The sequence below is a fragment of the Stegodyphus dumicola genome, chromosome 5 (genome assembly GCF_044657685.1).
Source record: "Stegodyphus dumicola isolate Sdum_Otavi_A_Nest chromosome 5, ASM4465768v1".
Lineage (NCBI taxonomy): Eukaryota > Metazoa > Arthropoda > Arachnida > Araneae > Eresidae > Stegodyphus > Stegodyphus dumicola.
The window spans coordinates 192,407,052-192,432,157 of NC_140772.1; the positions used below are offsets into that span (position 1 = coordinate 192,407,052).

Here is a 25,106-nt window from a genome sequence, read left to right on the forward strand (position 1 = left end):
GAGAATAGTAGAAATTTAAACTAAATATATTTTATGTACTTATTACAGACTCAAATTTTTCTAACTGTTTCCGTATTCTAAAGTTCAGTAGTCATCTGTAAATCAAACAGTAGGCCAATCTCCGAAAACATTTCTGGATATAAATTTGAAAGGGGACGGGAGGATCATGTGGACGTGGAACCAACTACCTTACACCCAAAATATTCAACTGTTAACTTCATTTACTTGTTTATATTATCCAGTAAGTCATCCACTTTAAATATCTCTATGATATTTTAAAGTCACCCACTTTAAAATGACATTCAAACAACAGTCAGGCTTTTAAAGTCGTTCACTTTAAATACCAGTCAAACAACAGTCATGCTTTTAAAGTCATCCACTTTAAAATATCAGTCAAACAAGAATCAGGCTTTTAAAGTCTTTCACATTAAAATACCATATTAATAAACCGACCACCGGCTAGGCTGGCTTGTGTATTGCAAATAAAAAAGAAAATTCTCGTACCATTTGAGACTTTCTAAATTTCCGAATTTAATACATTATGTTATATTATAACACTATGTTATAACAACTAACAAGAAAATTAATTTTATTAGATAATGTGTTCAAAATAAAAATTGTTAAATATAATTATCAAGACGTTTTCTGCGTTGCATAATTTGAAAATAAAAATGAAAGTCTTTCCCTTTTTCTAAATTAAAGTGAGTATTGTGTAGTTATTTTGGATAATTAACTTTATTTGTGCTTTTCTAGGATTTTATCGAAATCAAACGAGCATGTAGTAATAATAGAGAGAACGGATTAATTTATTTCACATACAAGTGTGTTAATGCACGGTAAAAGCGAATCTTCGTTGAAATTCTCGGACGAGCGGTAAAGTCGCTTAACATTGATAGTTCGATCCGAGGTTCGAATCCCGTGAACGGGCTGGCTGCATGAGCGTTTTCGTGGTTTCTCCCATGTGTAACGTCTACACGAACCAATTTTCCTTAGAAAGTCTTCCCCGAAGGCATCCTTCACTTTAGATAGCCCTCGAATGCTTTGCCATAATAAAATAAACCAAACCAACCAGACATCCGCAGGAATGATTAGCGCAACTTTGGCAGCATCTCCACCAACTTTCGTGTTTCGATGGTAGCCAGCTTTCATGGTCGACGGGATAAAACGTAAGTAGCACATATTATTTTATTAATTCTAGATAAATTAAAAAAGTCCAATAAATCCCAAATATCTGGATATTTTTAAATATTATACTGCATTTATGAGAAAAGCGTGAATTTCAGAAAAGCACGAATAAGACGGGGGGAATCCCGTTGCTTCTCAAAAATCTACATTTGGGGCTAACACGTTTATTCATTTTATGGAATTATTTTTAATTGGTAAAGAAATATAATTTTGATTTAACTACTCTGAATGTAGAAATTTATTACAACCTTAGAAAAAAGTTCAGAATACTTTATACTTGTTAAGACGAACACGTGTACTATTAAAGATGAATACTTTCTGGTCTTTGGATATAGAATGTATTAATGGTATTCACATAATTTTATAGATTGCAGTGCTATTACTAAATTTAGATGGCCTCAGACGTTGAAACAACTGTGCAGTTTTAAAGTATAATAGTTATTTACGTTAAAGTAGTTATATAATTTAAAGTATAATAGTTATATACTTTAAAATAGCTATATAGTTTAAAGTATATACTATGAAAATTTTAGAGATATTCATCTCGCGGAAAACGAATTAAAATTTTTCTTGGAAGGTATTCAAATGTTCATACCTTTATACTGTTTGGTGCAGAGTTTGGATATAGAGTTTCTTTTTGCACATTGTTTTGAATCGTCAGAATCAGATGACTCCTAAAAATCGGATTCGGAATAGCAGCTATTTATGCCCCCCCCCTTTTTTTTTTTTTTTTTTTTTTTTTTTTTTTTGAGAAAATACACTTTCTTTTTACAGAAAAACATGAAGTACTATTTTTTTTATGGTTACAAAATAATATTTTTATTTATGACCTTTTTTCTTAATATTTTCGCTAAGCTATGCAGGTAAAATTAGTCATTGTTCCATCAATAAATCGGGGAAAAAAGGGAGGTAAACAGCAAACATTTTAAGGCACTTAAAAATATAAAAAAGCTTAGAAGTATGATCGATCTATACTCTTTTATTAACTTATACATGAATGTGAGGCAATTAAATTTCAAATAAAATTATTTTGTCCTTATTCCTAACAATAATTCATTAGATCCAAAACATCGCGATAAAAGCATCGCGGAGGAAAAACCCCAAGGAGAAAACGCCGTGATTCAAAACATTGTGGGAGAAAAAAAAAAAAGCAAAGAGAAAATATCGCAGTTCTAAAACATCATGGTATAAAATATCGTGTTCGAAAATAAAGCTGTTCAAAAACTTCGCAGTTTAAAAACATTGTCGTCCAAAATATCATGGTAAAAAATAAAGTACCTACAAATCATCGCATGTCGATAACATGCACACATACGTTTATCAAATCCCATACTGACATACGTAATTGACTTTCGTTATTACTAACAAATCGACATCCAAAAAATTGATTGCACGCTGTACATGAAAATGTTAACGACACTAAGAATAAACGGAAACAAAACAAAATATAATTTTCACTAAAACTATGCCAGATTAACAAACGTGAAAAAAAATAATTTGATAATTAACCAAGCAAATTTTATTTATAACCTGCAGTTATTTATCTTCCTTTTTCTAAGCATTTTAGACTGTATTTTTCATTAAAAAAATCAATAAAACTTTATAAAAAAAGATTAATTTATTAATGACATTTGTTAATTAACTATGTAAATTTATATTTCTATTAAGAAGTTGCATTAATTTTCTACTCATGTTCAATTTTGAAATGTTTCAGTTTCCTTCTCAATTTTTTCATCAAATTTTAATCAAAAATTTATTAGTTTATTCAAAAACATGAAATAGAGAAGTAAAAGAATCCTTTTTTCTCTCTTGCGCTCCCAAATCATTATACGAACATGCATTTACAACTTTTAAAATCTGAAAACGCATGTGTATGATGTTATCGTCATGCGACGATTTGTTGGCACTTTTTTTTTTAACCGCGATATTTTCTACGACAATGTCTTTAAACTGCGAAGTTTTTGAACCGCTTTATTTTCGACCACGATATTTTTTACCACGCTGTTTCAGAACTGCGATGTTTTCTCTTTGCTCTCCTACGATGCTTTGTACCACGACATTTTCTCCCTGCGTTGTTTTCTCCGCGACGTTTTTGTCCGCGATGTTTTAGGCGAACACCAGATCCAATAAGGCATCATTTATAAATCATGCTCTCTTAAGATACATTTTTAACCATAACCATACTTTTCATGAACTTAAATTTATTAAATGAATAGATATGCAAAAGAAGGTCAGAATCCCAAATCTCATATCTACAATCAGTAAGGTTGAATTTTGTAATTTGAAAGAATGAATTTTGAAGTAATAAAATACGTAATTATACTTAATTACAAATATATGTTTCATAAATAAAATGGTAGCTTTTTATGCCAATTACAAACAAAAAAAATAGTAATGATGTCTTTCCGAAGATGTGAACATTTGATCGATGGAAACTTATAATCGTTCACTCAGATGGATAAAATTTCATATCTCAATAATTTCTAATAAAACATGCCATGCAACTATAATACATTTCTCTCAAACACGTCCACATACTTATTATACCACTTATAGTCATGCCAAAAGCCTAAAATAAAAAAAAAATAAATAAAAAAGAATCCGTGCAGCTCTTTTACCTGAGCTATCAAATTGGAGTTTAATATCTGGTCTGGTATTTCACCTAGATTAAAATATGTATTCATACAATAACAAAATTGCGTTTCGGCAGTAATCAGTCGTATTACAATTCGAAATGATCATGAAGCCTTAAATGGGAAAACATTCACTTAAATCCTTAAAATTTTAATAGCCTTTTAAACTGCTCTTGGCACTATGCCAGAAAATGTAACTCTGATTACAACAGAAGGTCATAATTGAATTTAAAAACTAGGGGGTAAATACTGTCACTTTATCAACTTACTTAATTTTATATCAGCTCTGGAGCACATTTTCCAAAAGATTCTTATTAAGGTTGTAGATACATTAGGATTTTTTGGAGCAAGAGAGATTGAAAAATTAGCAATGTCTTCGCCGGAAATCGAACTGCGGACCTCTGGAATACGCGCCCAACGTACAGACCACCACACCACGAAGGTATGCCAAGAAGGCCTGAGAAATACCTTATAAGCTACAGTAGTCCGAATTACGGCAATATTTGAAAGTATTTTAAGACATATGTGTAACCCAACTTGTATATTTTTTCGCCGCTTATGTGCTTTAAATATGAGTACTTACGTATCAGCGCGGCCACCTTGGCGCACTTTGGTGATTTTTTGTAGGGGGAAAAAAGTTGATTTGGGTAATTTTAGGAATTTACAATGGATTACATTGCAACTTAACAATGGATATATTTACCTTAAAACTGTTGTGCGCATGGTTGCCACCAGAGTTTCACGATTTCTCAAAATTTGGGGACTTCTAAGGCAGTTATGGAAACACGTTAAGTAGCTAAATAAGGCGCATGTATTTATTTCTATAGATGATCGCTATTATAATACTTCACTCATAAGTAGGGAAGGTTAGTTCAAACAAAAGAATTAAAAGAAAGGTATGTAAGAAGTGCCAGACAAAATTTTAGTAATAGTTGTAAAATCTTCCATTTTGTGTGTTCCAGATATTACTACAGTAATTTCAAAATGTTCTGTCTTACTTCGAAATAAATTCAGTTCTTTATTCATCCCCAGTAGTAGGCAGTAGAATTGTTAGAAATACCCTTGTCGCATTCTTTCCTAAATTACTATTCTAAATAAATGTCATTAAAAACTTTTAACAATTTTTTAATTACCAGTTTCGAACATTTAATGACGCTCAATTAAGATAATTACTCGTTTCATCAGCAACGTTGCATCTAATGCCTTAAGCAACGAACGAACTCTCCTTCTCAAAATGAACACGTTAGACCCTAACTTCGTAATGAGAATTCCAGTGCACGGGTAGAAGAGATACGCTAAATAAGTAAATGTCTTAAAAGAGCTTTCACAAAGCGAATTCTCAAGAACTTTTAAATGATGTCTTTGTGGAAATTTCAACTCAAGACTGTTGAAATTTTTATCGCAGTCTTTTGAAATCTGAAATATCAATATCATGTATAATTCAAAATTCAGTTAGAATATTTTCCGAATTTAATACGCAAAGAAGTTAAAATAATTTGAGAACAGCATATATTTATTCATTTCATTTCATATTCTTTTATTCATTTCATATCTTCTATTACATTTTATATTTTAGTTTATGTATTATCAAACAAAATCTAACAACTTCCTGGCATGTTTAAAATTGCGAATAAATTCTTTTTTGCTCGCTCTGTGTTCACTAAGTACCTCAGTTTTTGATTATGTACATTAAATTCTTGTACCAGCTTGGTTTATTTAATTATGGCAAAGCACGTGAGGTTTATCTGTTTAAGGGGCGGGATGCCTTCCTTGGAGGACTTTCTAAGAGAAACTGACTCGCATTCACGTTACACATGGTGAAAACAATGAAAATGCTTATGCAGCCAGCTGTTTCCGTGGAATCAAACCCAGATCGGAATTCCCAGTGTTCGGCGACATCACCGTTCGGCCGTTGGTGAGCTCAAATCTTGTATTAAAATTTTGCTACTACAGAAAAAATTGAATCCTTACTTTCTGCAGACTGAGGCAACCTGTGGATATTTCTTTACATTACATAAAAGATGACTATTCTTGTTTATATTTATGAATTACTGATGGTCCCATGAATTCCTTACTTAATTCCACCTGCAAAATTCCTTACTTTCCTTATTACTTACAAATTCCTTGTTACTTACAAAATTCCTTACTTTCCTTATTACTTACAAATTCCTTGTTACTTACAAAATTCCTTACTTTCTGCAGACTCAAGCAATCTGTGGATATTTCTTTAAATAGCATAAAAAATTAATATTCTTTATTCTTGTTTCTATTTATGTATTTATGTATAAATATGGATTGGCCCATGACAAACTTTGGGAGAAGTTGAATTTCTCTTAATAAGCGTATACCTAGTGCACAAAACTAGTGTGCATGATTTAGCCATTCTGGTTTTAGTGGGATGAATTTAGTATGAAGGCCTAAATTCATGCAGTCTTAAATGATAAGATAAGGATTACACTATTCATGTGAGATTGTCAGCCTCGTTTCTATTACTTAATTGGAAATTTAGATTACTTATATCATTTGCTTGAACCCAATAACAACTCAGCGTGAGAATCCAGCTAAACTTCAGCAGATCTAAGTTATTTAATATCAGCCAGTACACACTTGTGTGTCATTAAGCCTGAAATGAAGTAATATTAATTTGTCGCCAAATACTGAAGTACCTTAAAAGCTGTCTCACTGCGATTCTGCAGTGTTATTCTGGGGCTCTTCTGACTAAGCAGTACTTTCCAGAGCAATTACAAAGTTCTTTATGGAGCTTTAGAATGAATGGTACATAAAATGTATCCCTCTTAGGAGGTCTTGGATGATGAAAAGAAGAGAATATAATATAAGTTGTTTGATACGGGTTCGGAAAGTGTGTGTGTGTGATTATGGCAAAACCTCGAGGGCTATCTGCCTAAGGGGAGGGATGCCTTCGTGGAGGACTTTCTAATGTAAACTGGCTCGTATACACGTTACGCATGAGGAAAACCACGAAAACGCCCATGCAGCCAGCCCGTTCGCGCGATTCGAACCTCGGACCGAACTACCAGTGTTCAGCGACTTTACCGCTCGGCCGCTGGTGGGCTGAAAAGAAGAGAAGAAAGCGCTTTGTTTATGTAGCAACGCGCCTATAGCACCAGAAGAAAATCCAGGTAGTCGGCGTGGAAAGTGAACGTTCCCAACTTTGAGAGTAGCATCAGCTTCTAGGTGACGGTGTACAATCTAGGCAACTCACGAGAAAGAAAAATATGCAATATTTAAAAATTTACATCATGAAGTGGAACAGACAGCTCGGCTATGTGTATGTGAAGGGTGAAACCGTTGACAAATCCTTAAATCCTTCTTGCCTTAGAAGATGACTGTCTCAAGATCCAGTATTTGAAACTTATAGCCAATACTTTAATAAAATTTTAATTTCTTTCAAAAGCGTAAAAAAAAAAAAAAAAAAAAAGAATAAAAAAATTGCTAAGTTTTTCCAATCAACACTTCCCCTCTGAAGCCCTTCGTGCTCGCCGTCATATGAAATCACAAATTGCTGGATGAGATTTAAATTCCTGTAAGACAATTTTAAATTAACCAGTATTTACAAAATTTTGTAAATATAACGCTGATTTTTGTTGTTTGACTTCTGAATTAGTATTTATTCGGCGTGTTATTGTGTCTTAATTAACCTGCATTTGGCAGCAGAGAAAGTTTAACAGAAGGGACTTAGCGTAACGCGCGGCACTTAAATTCTAAACATCTTTTGATTGCGCTTATTTTTATAAATATTGAACTTAAGTGAAAATAAGATATTTTTCTTTTCCTTAATTAAAAATCAGATTTTCTGTTATCAGCTTGCCGCCTGTATCCTCTTTTCCCCCAGTGGCTTAATTTGCAATATTTTAAACAAAGGAAATTTTATCGTTACTTATAATTTAAATAAAATTGTTTTAAAAGTTGTAATTCATAAAACTTTTTCTATACATTTATCACAGAGGCTGTTCGCACATTTTTTAGACGATTTTGGAAAGCGGTAATAAAAAATCGTTTGCGGCAAAAGAAGTAATTGCATTTGTACTATGTTTTTAAAAGTCAAAATTATCGTCTGTGGCTTGAAAGTTTTGTTTTTATTCAAAATGGCGAATTTAACAAAGCAGTGGTTCGAAGGCTACATTTACGCTCTTTCCGAAGAGAAATATGCATACTCCGTTATCCAAAAACGATGTGAGAGTCATGGTTTTGTGATATCTAAAGCGTCCATAGGTAATATCATCAACAAGAAAGGAGAAAAAACGTCAAATTCGAGCCTCAAGTGGGACAAAAATTCCAAACAATTATCCAAGGAAAAACGGACATCTTCGACTATTGCAAAGGTACGTTGTTTAATGTTAAAAGAAAAAATCCCCCTAGTGAAAGGACAGTTGCAAAATCATTAAAATGCTCGGTGTCCACTGTAAATAAAATGATAAACGTTGATTTAAATCTTAAGAAAGCGAAAAACGCAATGTGCATCGTCTTCTTCCAAAGCATATCGCTCAACGCAGGACACGCTGCAGAATTCTATATGAGAAACACGTATCAAAAAAAATAAATAAATAAATAAAAAATAAAAAAAAATTGGAAAACAATTGTCCCACTAGATGAAACATGGGTGTATTTAAATGATTGTAACAAAAAAAGAGCCATTTATTATCATAAAAGGGGAGAAAAAAATTTAAGTACATGGTTCAAAGAATCGAAAGAAAGTTTTTCTAAGGGATTCATGATTGTTGCTAGTTTTTCTTATAATGGCAAGTTAAAAATAAAGAGAGTGCAAAAAAATGTCAAGATTAACTCCAAATACTATCAGGAACATATTTTATCGCCAATTTTTCTGAATGAAATACCATCGCTTTACCCACAGTGCCATCAATCTGTGAGACTCCATCAAAATAGCAGTCACACATCAAAATCCACTGTAAATTTCCTAAAAGAAATGGAACAAAAAACTGGCATCAAGGCCATACCCTTCACTGATATCCCTACTAAATCTCCCGACGTATCACCTATGGATATTTGTGCTTTCGGACTTTTAAAAATTGCCTTATCCAAACGTTGACCCAAAACCCTAACAGGACTCTGGAAAGCTGTTCGGGAGGATTGGGATAGAATATCTCTTCTGCCACTTCAAAAGGCATTATTATCCTGAAAATTACGGTGTCGAAAGATAGTTCAGAATAAAGGATGTCAAATAGAACATTTAAAACACAAGAATTTTATGTAATTTAGTTTTGTGAATACAATATACTTCGTCTAAAAAATGTGTGAACAGCCTGTGTCATATATTTTTTTTTTAAATTTTAGGTTGTCGACATATAATATATAATAACTTGCGTTGCCTGCATATTATATATAACATATATATAAAATTTAATTTCACTCTATGCAAACTAGATAAAAAATTAATACATTATAGAACTTTTTCTGTCAAACATATGAAGCTAGTTTTTATTAAACAGCTTGAGCCGTCTGATCTGTATTTTTCTTTAAAGATTTAAATTAGGAAAGCTAGTAAAAGCTGAGTACCTTTCATTTGGAAGAGTCTCAGGCTCCGGCATTAAGATTTACTAACCTCTCATACAAGTAAAATGGAAAAAATTCAGATAAATATATAAATTTTGAAATCCTGAGACCTATGATCAGTCATTCTGTGATCAATTAGTTGTGCAATCATTTTTAAATATCCTCTACATTTATCATATAACTAAATTCTATAACGATAAAAAATTCTTGATGTGTCTAGAATAAAGAAGCTTTGAATGAAATTTATTTCAAAATCATGCATCTAGGAAAAAAGGACACTAATTCAGAAAGTGCGGTAAATATTTGACCAGTTAATTAAATAATTTCATTACTATTTGAAATTTGACAAAATTTTCTTTCTTAAGAGTGACGCTTAATATTTACTTTACCTTCTTCTGACAAAAGAATGGTGGAAAAAGAAGTTTTGGCGAAAGACGATTTTTTTCCTAACATGAGATCTTTGAGTCAAACGTACGTACATTCAACATTTTCATTTTAATCCCTTCTTCTCTTTTTTTTTCTGAGGTGGAGGGAAGATCTTCTGACCCATCGCCAACTATAATAAAAGTCATCAGTTTAATTTATTTAATTACTTTTATATTACGCAGTTCGATTACTAATAAATAGTTTCGCAGGATGAGTAAAGATATTAGTATAAGAAGATGATGTATACCCATCTCTAAATTAAAAGCTTTGACTGGAGAAAAGAAAGCGTTTAACGATTAAAAAAATATTTGACAAAACTATGATTTTGAATAAATAAAAGAGCAACTAAAGCTTCACTTTATAACGTGTTTCTCCCGCTTTCCTGGCGAACCTTCGTGGTGTTGTGGTCTGCATGCTCAGCGTTTAATTGAGAGGTCCGCGGTTCGATTCCCGGCGAAAGCGTTGCCGATTTTTTTATCTTGCCTACTTTCCAATTAATCTAATGTCTCTACAGTGGCGTTCGAACTAAAAAGGTGTTGGATGATGATTCTCCTCACCCAGGATTTGGCGATTGGGTTCCCTAAAAACCCCAGTCGCCCTTTAAAAAGGGGGAGTATATAAGGCATTTCTCCCACCTTCTTGGCGTACCTTCGTGGTGGTCTGCATACTGGACCGGTACTTCAGAGGTCCGCGGTTCGATTCCCGGCGAAGGCGTTGCTAATTTTTCATCTTTCCGGCTTCCAAAAAATACCTAATGTCTCTGCAACGTATTAAATCTTACTAAAAGGGTAATTTTGAGAATCTGATATAGTTACAAACTTCTTAAGAGTATTTCCTATATTTGTGTGAGCTATTAAAGCTTTTATTTGAAAGATGGATGGATGTAAATTATGATAAACCAAAGAAGGGATAATGTTTTGTATACATAAAAATAATAAAATCAAACTAATATTTTCATGACAGCTTATTAGTGTAGTAATAAATAATCAAAAACGATGATTACAAGTAAAACCTAAGTAAAATATATATTTAAAAAGGCCTTAAAACCAATTCAGATTAAATAATAAAAATTAGTCTCTCTTAAGCGTTGAAATAAATTAATTTGTCCAACTAAGTGATCAAAATTCGTAATAAAATTGCTAAAATAACCCAGGCGAACTCTATCAAAGTAATGGCGGTCTATTAAAACGTGACGTACTGTTAGAACATCACTACACTTACAGAATGTGGATTCATACTCAAATTCTAAGAGGTGATTTTGTGTGACTAAAAATTAACAGATTCTAACTCTTCTTCCCTCTGATTTCTGTTCTTTTCTTTCCAATACTTCACTTTAGGTTTTATATTTCTCAATTTGTTATTTAATTAAATATCCTAGAATAGCTGCCATTTATTTAAGAATTTACCATTAAGATATTTTTTAGCGACAACTCGATTGTACTATTCCAAAGCCAGCTTTGCAAACCTTTTATTCCCACATGTCCAGACACCCAGAAGTCAAAGAATCTGGTACCTATGTCTCCTTAAATTTCAATGTAGTCTCAGAATGTCAACTATTGCAATATTCTGGGTGTCTAATAAATCTTCTAAAACTTATAGTTAAAAAATAACCTATATAAATATAAACTTTTTTCCCGCAAAGCTTAGACACGAATGTAAGAGTAATTCACTGCAGTTAGTCCAGTACTGAATGGTTAGTGCTGTTAGTTAAATACTGAATGTCAAGCCAGCATCATTCACTCGTCTGTCTTCCGTATGATTTTCTGTCACAAACGATACGGCTGCCAATTGTTTTGGAACAGTCAGTACACAGAGTGAGTCTAAACTGTTTTTACAAAATAAGAGGGCTGGTAATGCTGACGGGCAATAATTATCATGAAACATAGGTTCGCATTCCATTCTGAGAGGCAGAATATCCATCCCGTCCGATGAATCGGACGTAACGGACCTGTGGTTTGGCCTCCTCGCTTACCGGATATCAACTCACTGGACTTTCCTTCTAGATGTTACTATATGAAATCTTAGTGTACGAGATGTCTGTGGACTCGGCTGAAGACTGAAGACTCGTTCTTGCGGCAGATAAAATTAACTCGATACCAGAGATATTCGAGAGGGTGTGCGCGAATCATTCATTTGCTGGTGGGAACTGGGAAACACACTCGTGGTCGCTACTTTGAGCACTTGCTGTGAGTTTTTCTCTGATCAAAAAATCAGATTGTACAACTTTTGGTATCGTTCATTCGCTTTCCCAGTACTGTTGTAATTTCATCTTGGAATACTAATGTTACTCTTTTATGCCTCAGAGTGGAATGCGACCCTATGTTCTATGGTAATTATTGCTCGTCTGAATGGGTACTATCACAACTCTTGTTTTGTAACAACTAGTTAGATACGTCCTGTGTATGGGAATACTGGATGAGCAATAAAGCTGAAAGACTTAATGGCGGCGGAGCAGTTCACCCAGCGGTCTCTTGTCTCCTGTATATGGGAAGGTAATTACTGTATTTATACCTCAAGAAAAAGCTGTTTCTACTAACTCGCTAGTTTGTTTGTTATCAGTTGAGCGTAAAAGCTGAATGTCTTAAAGGCGGTGCAGCTGCTCATCTGATGGTAAATAAATAAATAAATAACTCGCTAGTTTATTATTATTATTATTATTATTATTATTATTATTATTATTATTTTCTTTAATCCAAGAAGCTTTCTTCCTGAAGGACTATTGTTTTCGTCTTGCAATTTTGCTTTGGTTCACTATAAATGTCCGTTCAAACTGTTGCCACCAAATGTTAGTCCTGCATTATATTTGAAGAAATTAAATAATAAAAAATCTTCATGAATGTATATATATATTTCTCGCATTGTGATAGAACAACCGTACATAGAGCCATCGAATTTTGAATGACGTAATCCTCCTTCGAATATGGGCATGTGGAAGACCAAATATGAAATTTGGAATTTGTTCCAAATTTCAAATTTAAAGATGATGCTTCACCATTTCATAGCTGGCACTGTCTGGATCCGTGCTAGAACTATATGTCTGCAACAAAGCTCTCCCATCTATCTATGTTCTGAGATTCTTTCTTTTTTAAGGGCGTATTTTTGTCAGATTAAAAATCAAATGTAATAGTTATTCTAGCTGTCATTAAAAGCTTTTGGTAGGAGCTATCATTTCAAGAGACAAGATAAAAGCATTTGAAGTATTTAAAAATGCTATAAAATTGTTTTACTTCTTGAATAAAATTTAAAATGGAAACAGATGTACAGTCTGCACAGCCTGTACGTTACTGCATAATAATCACTATTCTTGATTTCGAAAGCAGAAAATTGCATTCAAAAGAAATATTTTATATAATAGAGAAGTTACATACGATTTATTTCAAAATTCATATCGCTATATTTATTGTATAGAATAAAACTTCTTAGTAATAAGTACAGATAAAGTAACTACTAAAATGATTACCTTTTTTTTATGTAGGTAAAGGCTTTAATCAACGTAAAAATTATTCACTATTATAAAGGTGAACAATAACTTCCATAATTCGCTTTACGGTAGCCAGGTATGTAAATGATGTCTTATCGATCGGCAACAACATGCTCTCGTATTTTAGATCTTTATTTTTGACGGACAGGATTTTAAAGATATCTGAAAACAGTAAATTGTCTTCAAGGTGCTATAAGAAAATCTTCCTTCTCCTTCCCTGTAGTTTGGAAGTCTCTTTCCGATTACAACATTATTCCGAAATTTAATTTTCGTATGCAAATTTAAAAGTAGTCTACGGTTATTCCGAAATTATTTATGATTTCGAAATTATTTACTGCAGAAAATCAAATTTAGATATTATTATAGACATATAAGAAACAATTTAATTTCTTTTTCGTTTATTTAATCGTAAACAGTGCCGTCTTTGGGGGAAAATATCTTATACTTGCTTGTATTTTAACAATTTATAACAATGCCTTGTTTTCTCATTTTTGTTGTAACTTTAATTAATTAAACGATAATATATTTTCATTTAATCAGTTTAACTCGTTTATTTGAAGTGGTATAATGCTTAATTAGATGCTTAAATAATTTACAACTCATAAAAACAATTTCCAAATCTTTTTGAATGATTTTTTTTTACTATATTGTATAATAATATATTTTCTACTTTCGAATTCGATTTTTACAAATTAAATTTTTTTAATCTTAAATTTAATTTTTAACACAAATTTGCTTTAAAAAGTACATGATTTATCAAGAGCTACTCAGCTAAGTGACCAAAATCGGCGAAACTGTTTGACTTCCGACGTTTGAGTGGGAGTTTCTGCGGCTTTCTACGGGTTGCAACGTCATTACACGTTAGTTCTTTCCAAAAGCCCTTAATGAAAGCAGGTTATTTATGGATTTATTGGGTGAATGATATATACTTATTGCACAAGCAGGATTCTGAATGTAGTTTTCAAGGTTCTAAAAGTGCTATATACTATTATTTGTTTTTTTCTTCGGGGGGGGGGGTGAAAATCCTAACCGCTTTGCAATAGTGAGACCACATCTACTTCTAAACTACAAAATTTTCGTATTTGATTCCAAACAATTAAAAAGGTTGAATAATTACGCTGTTTGCTACTTAATTAGGTGAATTTAAAATATTTTCAACTTTTTCATTTATAATGCACTAAATAATTTTTCATAAAATGAATTGCATGTAATTTGTAGCCAATTTGCTTTCGAAATTGTAGACAAAAAACTTTTATTATATTTTCTGGTGATAGAGGGCAGCACTGCCGTTGCGAATTCCCATAGAGTGGTTTTGGGCGGCAGCTACGTTTCATTTATTGTGAAACACCTTAATGTTACTTTCAACGTAAAATATGTGTCATTTATTTATTTTCGCGTTTTTATTCTTTCCTCCCTTCTAGCTATTATTTCTTTCTTATCGAAAGATCTTGACTTCGTGATGGAACATTTTCAATTATCTTAGGATTTCATAAAATTGTTTACGTTAATTTAAATGATGATCAAAGATGGATATTGTAGCAAAGGAAGGGAAACGCTTTATTGCTATTTTAAACATTAATATAGAGTAATTTCTTCCGTTATCAATGTAAATACGTAATTTTTTATACAAATATGTATCATTCTAATTTACGATCTAATTTTATAAGCAGTAGTTTTCGCATTTTCTCAAAATATTAATTAGCTACACAGCTGATTATTTAATAAAAAGAATTAATTCTATTTATTTGGTAGTTTCGGAGAATTATATATTTTAACAAACTTTAGAATTTAACTGATTTTTTTAGATTCCTTTCTTTGCAGAGAGAGGGGATTTTCATCTTCAGATTTCAATAATGAAATGCATGTAAAATCAAGTTGGCTGGAAATAAATTAGAATTAGTTGTTCGGTCTTATTTGAATTAAAAATCGTTAATCTATTATATATTAAGAAACATGAGTTTGATTACGCCATAAAATTTGGGATTTTGTTTACTTAGTACCGTAGCATCGACTGCTAATTTTTCTTTCTAAATAATGTTTTACTTGTTATTTCTCATTTTCAATAAACTAATCGACCGACATGGATGAACACTGGTAGTTTGACCCTCGTTCATATTCCGGTCAACAGGCTGGTTGACTGGGTGTTTTCGCATTTTTACTTGTGTGTATTGGGCCAGTTTTCCTTAGAAAGTTCTCTACGAAGGCATTTTCCCCTTCATGCAAATAACATGCTTTTCTGTAGCCAAAATAATCTAATCCAATTATTTCTAATTTTCTACTTTCATTTTTTTTTTTTTTTTTAATTACCGAATCGAAATTATTTCCTCGTTTGGGGCAGAAGGTGAAAAAAATTGGCTAAAATTGAGCTTATCTAGAAATTTAACTGTAGTTCAGAGTTAGAAACATTAATGCTTTTTCTTTGCGTAGATATTTGGCTCTTTGCCTCATTGTTTCGCGTAAAATCACCAGTAGCTGCCCTGTTGCATACATACTTAACTATAATTTAGGACGATTGGTCGCAGAAATCACAGCACTCCTGATGTAAAATGATTTCGTGATATTTCTGCCATTTTAAAATTCTGGTTAGGTTAAGATTAGGAAATCGTTTTACCCATTTCGTTAATGTCCATAAAGATTTTGTGTAATGCACCGTTTTTACTTCCTTGGTACGAAGTAAAATGGAAGTATTGTAATCGCGAAAAATTTCGGGTATCATATTTCAGCGAAAGAATCGATTTTTACCGCTACCGAACGATGTTTTTGCATGACATCTGTACGTAAGGACAGAATAAAGAAACTTCTTCCCCCAAAAAATTATAAAACTATTTTAAAATGAATTCTGAAGAGATTTTTTTTTTTCGTGGCGTTTGTACGTACGCATGTATTTTGTACGTAGGACAAAATCAAAGGTGTAAATCAACGGTACAATATCAACGGTGTAAAAGTTTTTTAAGTGCGGCTAAGCCTAATTTTTGGTTACCATTGCAGCCATATTTGTTTACATTTGAAACTTAGTAGAATAGTGGATTTGTAGCCAATCTAAAGAAACTAAGCTTCGCAACAACAAAGTAACGTCTTGTTTTATTATTGCGAATTAAATTATGCTTAATTCATTCTGGAATTATCATTTAAGTTATCAGCTTGTTTTTGCGTAGAAACTGCAATTTTAATTGTAATTTTTTAAAAAATTGTTTTAACTGTACTTGGTGTTTTATGTTTTTCTATATCGTTTAATTTTTAATGACAATATTTTGAATTTTTATGTATTTCAGCCTTGCCAGAAAGCGACAACTGAATTAGTTAGTAGCGCACGAACAATAAGTGGCGCTGAATCGTCTGTGAAAAACTTTTTTATTTGTTTAATTTCTTTATACGTCGTTTTAGATTTATTATTGCCTTTGAATAGAACATTTGGTAATTCTTCAGATGATATAATTTTTGTGCACTCTGAGTTATAATATGAATGATATATAATGCTCTTGAGTGAACCTAGCGCAAAAGCGTCACTATGGTAAATAAATACAGTGAACTTTAAAGCAGTGCATTTATTCTATTGTGGTTTATGCGCTATCGACGAAGCAGATTTAATTCAAAATTCGTTAACTGTTTATTCAATATGTTTAAATGAAATGCAGGAAAATTGCATATAATTTAATATTCCGTACAAGGAACTCATGTGGTGTAGCATCAGATTTTTTATAATACAAATTTCTAAGAAAATATTTTCTGAAACAATTAATCTCAAGTGCTTATCACACATGTAACTTGAAGGGCAACCTACTGTTGAGAATAGCTTGTCTAGCATATTTACTGTTGAAAGACTCATGTCTTTACTTTCTTCTGTTGGAAAGGGGGTGTAATTATAAGTTGCCCGTATATTTTCGTAGTCAGCTATTAGCATCATAACTTTTATCGACATCTTTCAAATTATGGTGTAGAAGCAAATAAAACCATTTTTCATAAACATGGCAACTCAGATGCAGACAATATTGGTTGACGGCTTTGCTGCGCGTCATAAAAGCGGAAATTTACATAAGAAAGAAAAGTATTATTGCCGCAAAATATCTGATTTTGTAAAAGTGAAAGGTGTAAAAGTAATTGTTCATCAATAAATAATCTCAAAGCTGGCGATCTTGAAATCTAAAAAAAACCGGGAGGTTTTCACGCTGCTCGGCGACACCCTTTTAAAGGCGTTCTAAACTGATTTTAATTGAATTTATAATGCATGTTTCAGGCTACTAAACTATTTGTAATTCAGTTCTGGTATAAAATATCACGTCAGCATTTAATCGGATATTCGAAATTTAACGTTCTTTGACTAATTTCATTTTTTAGTTTTCGTACATTTTTACACTGAGAAAATTCCGAGTAGTGAAGAAAACTTTTTATTTATCAAATTACTTTTAAATACGATGAAAATAAAATTAATAATAGCTGGGAATTAATAATAACTGGGAATGGGACTGGAAATATTTTCCTTAAGTATGAAAATTAAAAACTGGCTGATGCGATGAAACAGCGGAAGAGTTGTCAGATATATAACTGATTTATATGAGGCAGAGAAAAACTAAAAATTACATTTCATTCTTCAGTTCCAATACCTTATTCCTCAGTACTGAAGCTACTTTTGCTACATGTAGTAACCGTCTAGGCCCACCAGCGGCCGAGCGGTAAAGTTCCTGAACACTGGTAGTTCGATTCGAGGTTCGAATCTCGCGAACGGAGGGGCTGCATGAGCGTTTACGTGTTTTCCCCATGTGTAAATACGAGACATTTTCCATTAGGAAGTCCTCCAAGAAAGCATTCCTTTCCTCTGTGTAGTGCCTTAGAGCGGAAGACGTAAATAGTAATAATAACCATCTACTAATAAGCATTTTTTTTCATTGAATGGTTGTTTTTCTTCTTTTTATTTTCATTGTTTTTCTTATCGTGTTACTTATCTTCCAAGAAAAAAGAAGCAAACATGAAAAGAGAGTAACATCTAGTAAATATGGTAATAATACACACACATTTTTTATAAAAAGTTAAATATTTTCTTTCCGTAAGTAAAGTCCTTATAGCGATGCAAAAATTTCTAACTGGGCTGTAACAAAAATAATCTCCAAACTGCTCTAAAATATTCTTTTATGAATTTTTGTCTTTCTCTTCTTTTAAGTTACTTCAACCATTATCGACTTAACCGAGAATACTAATAAAATCGTAATTAAAATTATTGATAGATATTTATTCAAGCTTAAAACAGTTTAATCTTTCACGTCCAGTCTAACAGACCAACACAAAATAGGTCCTATTAATTTCTGATTGAAGATTAGAGGATTATTATTATTATTAAGACTGGGATTGTGGCGACGGCTGCCGTCAAGGTGAGGGATACTTTTGCATGGCTTTCCGACGGAAACTGGCTGGTATCCATGTTACGAATGGGAAAACCATGAAAACTCCCATGCATAAAACCCATTCGCCGGGATCTAAACCCATTTCAGATTATCAATGTTCAGCGACGAACCATTTATTTTCAGTTTCTTCGAATATTTTTCAGTTTCTTCAAAGTAGCTGCCAATTGAATTTGTAAACGAAAGACTATTGTCGTTCATCAAGGATGAAAAAAGATGAAAATAGTTTCTTATAAAAATTTATCATTTTCGCAGTTACAAGAGCTGTTTGTCGAAAGCAAAATATCCTACAACACTTTAAGTGAAGCTTCATTCAATTTTATAGACGTTTTATAACACTGTCAAAATTATTCTGAAACTGGTATTCAGCTTTAGAAAAGAATAATAAAAAGAAAGAGACATATAGCTATAAGATACAATGTGTTACAATACAATATGTTGCTGCGGAATTTTATGATTAGCATTAGTTTTTTTTTTTTTTTTTTTTTTTTTTTTTAATCCCTTTAATGCTGTCAATAATGAAAATGTATGAGAGTATAGAAATCAGTCCTAAAATGAAGGTACATTCTTTTACGACTTAAATGAATTCTTCCATTAATTATACGTAGATGAATCCAAAATAAAAAAGGGGGTTGCAAGCATCAACATTTGAAAAGTAATTATTGTGGAGGCAATACCTTTTCTTTCAGAGTATATACAGATGGCACTAGTTCTTTAGCAGTGGTTATGGGGGTAGGTAGAGTAAGTTCAGAGACATGTCAGAGCGATTGAAATGGCAAGGCATTTAGAAAAGGGTCTCGCTTGGAGATGCTGACCATGATTCGCTATCCTGATCGAGTATCTAGAGCGTGGCCATACGATTATTGCCGATCGTTACTGTGCCGTGTAGACAAGGTTAGGTGAAGCCATCCGACTCAAGTGCCCTAGCATGTTGAGTGATGGTGTCATCCTCCTGCAAGACAACGCCTGTCACCATACTACCTTGCCAATCTCAGGAACTGCTGGAAAAGTGTTAGTGGAAGGTCTGATGTCACCACCTATATAGCCCAGATTTAGCACGCAATGGCTATTTCCTTTTCCCGAAACTGAAGGAACCTTTATGTGGAATGAGGTCCTCTTCAGACTGTGATGTAGAAACAGCTACTGAGAATTGGTTCAATGGACAGAGACGTGTTTTCTATTAAGCTGGTTTAAACAAGTTGGTCCTGCTTAGATAAATGCCTAAATGTATTGGGTGATTATGTGGGAAAATGATAGGGAAGTATGCCTCTGAATTTCTTTTCGTATTTTATGTCTGTTAGTAAATAATATTTTATTACCTTATAACCCATTTTTCGGGTAATGTAAAAGTATTATTGGAAGATTTTTGAAAATACCGATTAATTTTAAAGATATCTTTTTTTATTACAGTGATTAAACCCTTAAACTTCAATGGTACAGAAAATAAAGATCTTAATGCTGTATAGATTAAGAAAAGCTACACTAAAATTCCTCGGATTTAAAATAATCAAATTGTTCCTCGGAGCAAAATTTAAAATAACATCCGATAGACAGGCTTTTATATTAAAAAGGATAAAGGTAAATATTTTCCTGAAAGCTGTGTCTTGCATGTATTAAAAATCTAATTTAATCAAATAATTATGCTTAGCTCAAAGATCATAATTATTCGTATCGAAACCAATTCCAGTGCACAATGCGTGTTCCATTTACCTTGCTAAAAATATAAAGGCCTTTGAAAGGAACTGACAGAGATTAACCACTCTAAGAACAAAAACATGCATCACGAGACAAGAAGAAAAATAATAAACAACAATTGCTTGAACACCAAACAACATCAAAATTTGCAGAACCATAAGCCCTTGAAAATACCTTCAGTGTGTTCCCGTTTTAAAATTTTAAAACAGCAGGATATCGTTTGATTTACAGCTTTAGATAATTGACTTTGACCTCCCCCTTTTGCTAAAACAATTCGAAAAATGTGACGCGTTATCCTTTTTTATTGGAAATTTTTAAGATAATTTCATAGGGTGTAAAGGAAAAAATTTACTGTTAAAAACTGCTGCATTAGTTATGTGAAAATATTACATCATATTTTAAATACTTTGTTGATTTATGGATAATGAGATTTCGGTAAGAAATTAAGTCTGAAAGTAATAAATTACTACTATTCGCAAACGATATCCTTATTGAAGCAATAAATTAATCTTAATGATCGCTTTTTTTTTTTTTTTTTTAGGGATTTCTTATCTGTTCAAGGACTCTCGAAGCTAAATGAAAAGGAAGTAGTAAAACTCTCAGAAATCCAATTGTATATTAACTTAAAAACATAATTTAATTCAATCAATCCATCAGGGAAAAGTATACCCCTCCCTATTCACATTTAAAAATTTTTAAATATCTTTTTTCAACCGAAACTTCAGAATTGCAGTCAAGTCTCGTTACAGGTGTGCTACTTTTAATTTAAAAATTGAAAAACTTGATTGGACAACTAAAACCGAATATTGATTTTTAATTTAATTGCATTTTTAAAATTTAACTTAATGGTATACAACTTGAAGATTGTCTGTACCTACAGATAACATTTATACAGGGCGTTTCAAAATGGTTACACCATTAAATATTGCTAGGGGGGTTGATTATCAATCATGAATTCAGTTTAACAAATGGATCAGATTTAGTTCGCTTCCAAAATAAGACCGTTGTGGTTACGTGACACACTTTAGTAAGAAATGAAATTATACAGTGCGCTCGTAAAATCATGGTGCTCTTTTGGCCGGTCACAGAAAAGCAACGAAACAAGATTTTTTTCGTAGTATGATGTGCAAGGTTGTGCGCACACAGGTGATGACGCAACCAAAGTACGCAAGCAGTAGATCAGCTATTCAACTTTTACTTGCGGGTTATATGAAGCAAAATGTGTACAGTGAAAGTATCAACGACATTAATCATTTAAAATAGAGAATCACAGACGTCAATCATTCTGTTACAACAGACGTTCTTAACCGTGTGAGGGAAGAACTTGAATATCGTTCAGATGTGTATAGAGCAACAAATAGAAGCCACATCCAACTAAACCGAACAAGTATGAAACGTGGAGAGTTTACCTTTTATTTGGTGAAGATTTCACATTTCTATCTTGTTTCGTTGATTTCCATTGACAGGTCAAAATTGCACCAAGACTTTACGAACACATTGTATTATATTAGCTTTCTTAAAAGGAAGCTCCGGCTAGTATATTACTTCTCGTATTGAAGAAGTTATATATATATATATATAACTGTTTTATTGTACTGAAAAACTAGAAAACGAAAAACTGTTCACCTTACATGTCAAGATTATATATCAAAATTATACTTCGTTGTTTCTCTGTTTGGGTAGACTTTACGTTAGATCAAAACTGTAAAATTTTGTGAAAGATAAAAATTTTAAAGTTTTAGCATTGCGAAGTTCTTAGTAATTTGAAATCTCTACTTAGATACTTATTTTTGATTGACGTAGAAATCGTTAAAATTATCTTGATCGTATGTGGATGGACTTTTGTTTTGAATAAACTATTTACGACAACTCTCTCCTTCTCTAAAAATCTTTGGCATCCTCTCTTAAGGGGCTCATGTAAACATTCAGATTGGTATATTTTTACTAAAAGGTGCATCATCACTCAAAACTATGATAGTCTAAAATTATAGTACTTGCTTGATTTAACTGGAACTGTGAATGTACAATATTACGTTAACAAGACTTGACTGTATACTGAAAGTGAATTTATACACGCAATAATTAAAAATTTTTTTACCGGAGTTGATTTTCAATAATTAACGTCGGAAATTATTGCATGTTAAAAAAAAATTTAGATTTTTGAAAGTTCTACATCTTTATTCTGAGGGCATACCTTTTTCAAGGGCCTCGATCTGCTCATTGGCAAACGAGGTTCGATTTCGTTGCAGCTTACGTTTCAGGCGCATGCGCATTTGACTGTCTTCATCAGCTGAAGAGTTGTTTTCTGAATTCCCGTCAGATGTTGCTTCATTACTACCTGCAAAATATAAAATCGAAATTTCACAAAAATGCTAAATTTATTAGAAACTATTACATTATACAAATTATCCTGTTCATAAACAAAATTAGAATATTTGCAACAAAAATGAAAAATTGAAAAACTTGATTGGACAACTAAAACCGAATATTATTCATCAGTATTCCGTTTGAAATCGATTAGCGAATATTTGATTTCGTGGAATGCAATTTTGCATTAAGAAATCAAAACATTCCTTTTTTCTCTTAAGAGTTAATTAAAATACGACTTAAAAAACGTTTTCTGAAACTAATTCTATTTAAAATATGCACAAAAAAAAAAAAAATATATATATATATATATATATATATATTACTCCCAAATGGGCGTTTTTTTTTACATTTTGTGTGTTAGCTTTATTTATTAAATATCATATTAAATATCATATTCTTCGCACTTAAACCATAAAATTCAATCCAACAGCAATATCCCAAAATATTTAAAAGAGCATATCTTTAGAATTTCCGATACACAGTCTCGCGCGCTGGAGTTAAAAATGCTTTTTTATCCGTACAGTGTTGCCCTTGGTCGCTTTGAAATCTCTGAATTTCTTAATCAAAAATCATAAATGCTTTACAAACTATGAAATAGATAATTCCAAATCTTGGCTTCCAGATGTCCATATTCGGGTGGAGACGTACGTTATCCAAAATTTGATGGCTCTAGATACCGTTGTTTTACTACAATGCGAGAAACATACATACATTTATGCAGATTATTCATTATTTAATTTCTTTAAATATAGTACGGGGGGATAGTATTTGGTGGCAACAATTTCAAAAGTGATTTGCCGTTTATAGTGAATCGACGCAAAATGCCAAAATGAAATTACTAACCCTAATAAATAAATGAGAAAATATAGTTATATGTGTACACACTATTAGGACTTACATTTCATTGCTTATGCTATGCTTTGAAGGCAAAAATACGATTTTTTATCTAGCACCATTCGCTAAAGTAGTATTTTTATTACATTATTATTTCTTCAATAATAGTCTAAAATATCAGATTTTTTCTTTTATGTTTATGAGAGGAAAAAATTTACACTGTAAATGCATAATGTATTTTACAGCTGTTTTATTTAAAACTAGCAACTACGCGGCCAGCCTTCGTCTGGCTTTGAAATGTACCGGAAAAATGCCTGGAGGGAACACCAAACGTTAAATCTAAAAACTGCTCAGAATTTTACTCTGCAGAACAACTTCATAAAAAAAAAAAAAAAAAGAAAAAAAAAAGAAAAAAAGAAAAAAAAAAAGGGGGGGAAAAAAAAAAAGAAACCCACAATTTTTTTAAAAAAATTTATCACATATCACAAAATTACAAAATTACAATGAAATAAGCAATATCCCTTAATACAAATATTAATTATCCTAATAAATAAATTAATCGACTTCCCGTTCCCTTCTCTCTTCAAGCGTCCAGTATCCAAGACAAACATTAAATTTAAAAACTGCCCAGAATTATAGCCCTCATTTTGATAAGTGCCACCAGGGCTGATTTTCAAGTCAGCATTCTAGTATACAGTTGAATGAAAAACTGTTGCCAAAACCACATTTCTAAAAGAATGAAACTATTCAAAATGATGCGATAAAATTGAAAAGATAAAATTTTAAAAAAATCTGATTCAAAGTTTTAAAAAATCGCTTCGAGGTGCACTGGCTTTTGTTTAGATGCACCTACATACCAAACTTACGATTTGGTACTGGGTCTATTAGCTTACGCCCAGCACGAACGAAAGGCACACAGGCTCTTTCTTTTATTATATGTGGAGATTAGTAATTTATAAACTAAATTACTAATATTAAATACTTAACTAATTTGTATATTCATTATACGAATATTACATGAATACTGTATTATGTATAGGGTTCAACAGATCTTGAAACAGATCCGCCAGCGCGGATATAACAGGCGCTACTGTAACCGGGGAAGAAAAATGGAAAAAAGAAAAGTCCAAACTCTGAAACCTTTAAGCCTAATCTGTTCCTGCCATTCTGACGTAAAAATATTAGATTTTTCAATACTTAAAAATAACTTTAGTTTTAATTGATAATATTGTATAACTTTATTTAGTTTGTTTTTCCACCTTTCATGTCCAATTTAACACAAATGGTGAAAGACAGCAATATGATGGCTGGCACAAGAAAATAGCTTCAGTTTATAACAGTTGTAATATAAATCTATCAAATCCGTTCTGATGTTTCATCTTAATTTTAAATCACTGCCACTTTTTCGTCACAAATCTCTTACAAATCGCTATCATTTTTTCACTTGCATTCAACGCGGATTTTATACATAATGCACATTATTTCTACATAGTGTAATGAGAACAAAAGAAAACTCGTTTGACTTAAAAGGTTTTTTTTTTTTTTTTTTTTAAATAA

At 32.0% G+C, this 25,106-nt stretch overlaps 1 protein-coding gene across 2 annotated transcripts in view; it reads right to left on the reverse strand.

Moving 5' to 3' along the window:
- The window catches only part of LOC118189817 (paired box protein Pax-6-like), a 183,846-nt gene that overhangs the window by 17,701 nt on the left and 141,039 nt on the right, over positions 1-25,106 (reverse strand). The window contains exon 5 of one of the 2 annotated variants that reach the window (XM_085817505.1): positions 22,600-22,683. In XM_085817505.1, coding sequence (XP_085673631.1) covers positions 22,600-22,683 — 84 coding nt within the window. Of the gene's footprint in view, positions 1-22,539; positions 22,684-25,106 lie in introns of both variants that reach the window. The other variant, XM_035360491.2, reaches the window with a different exon arrangement.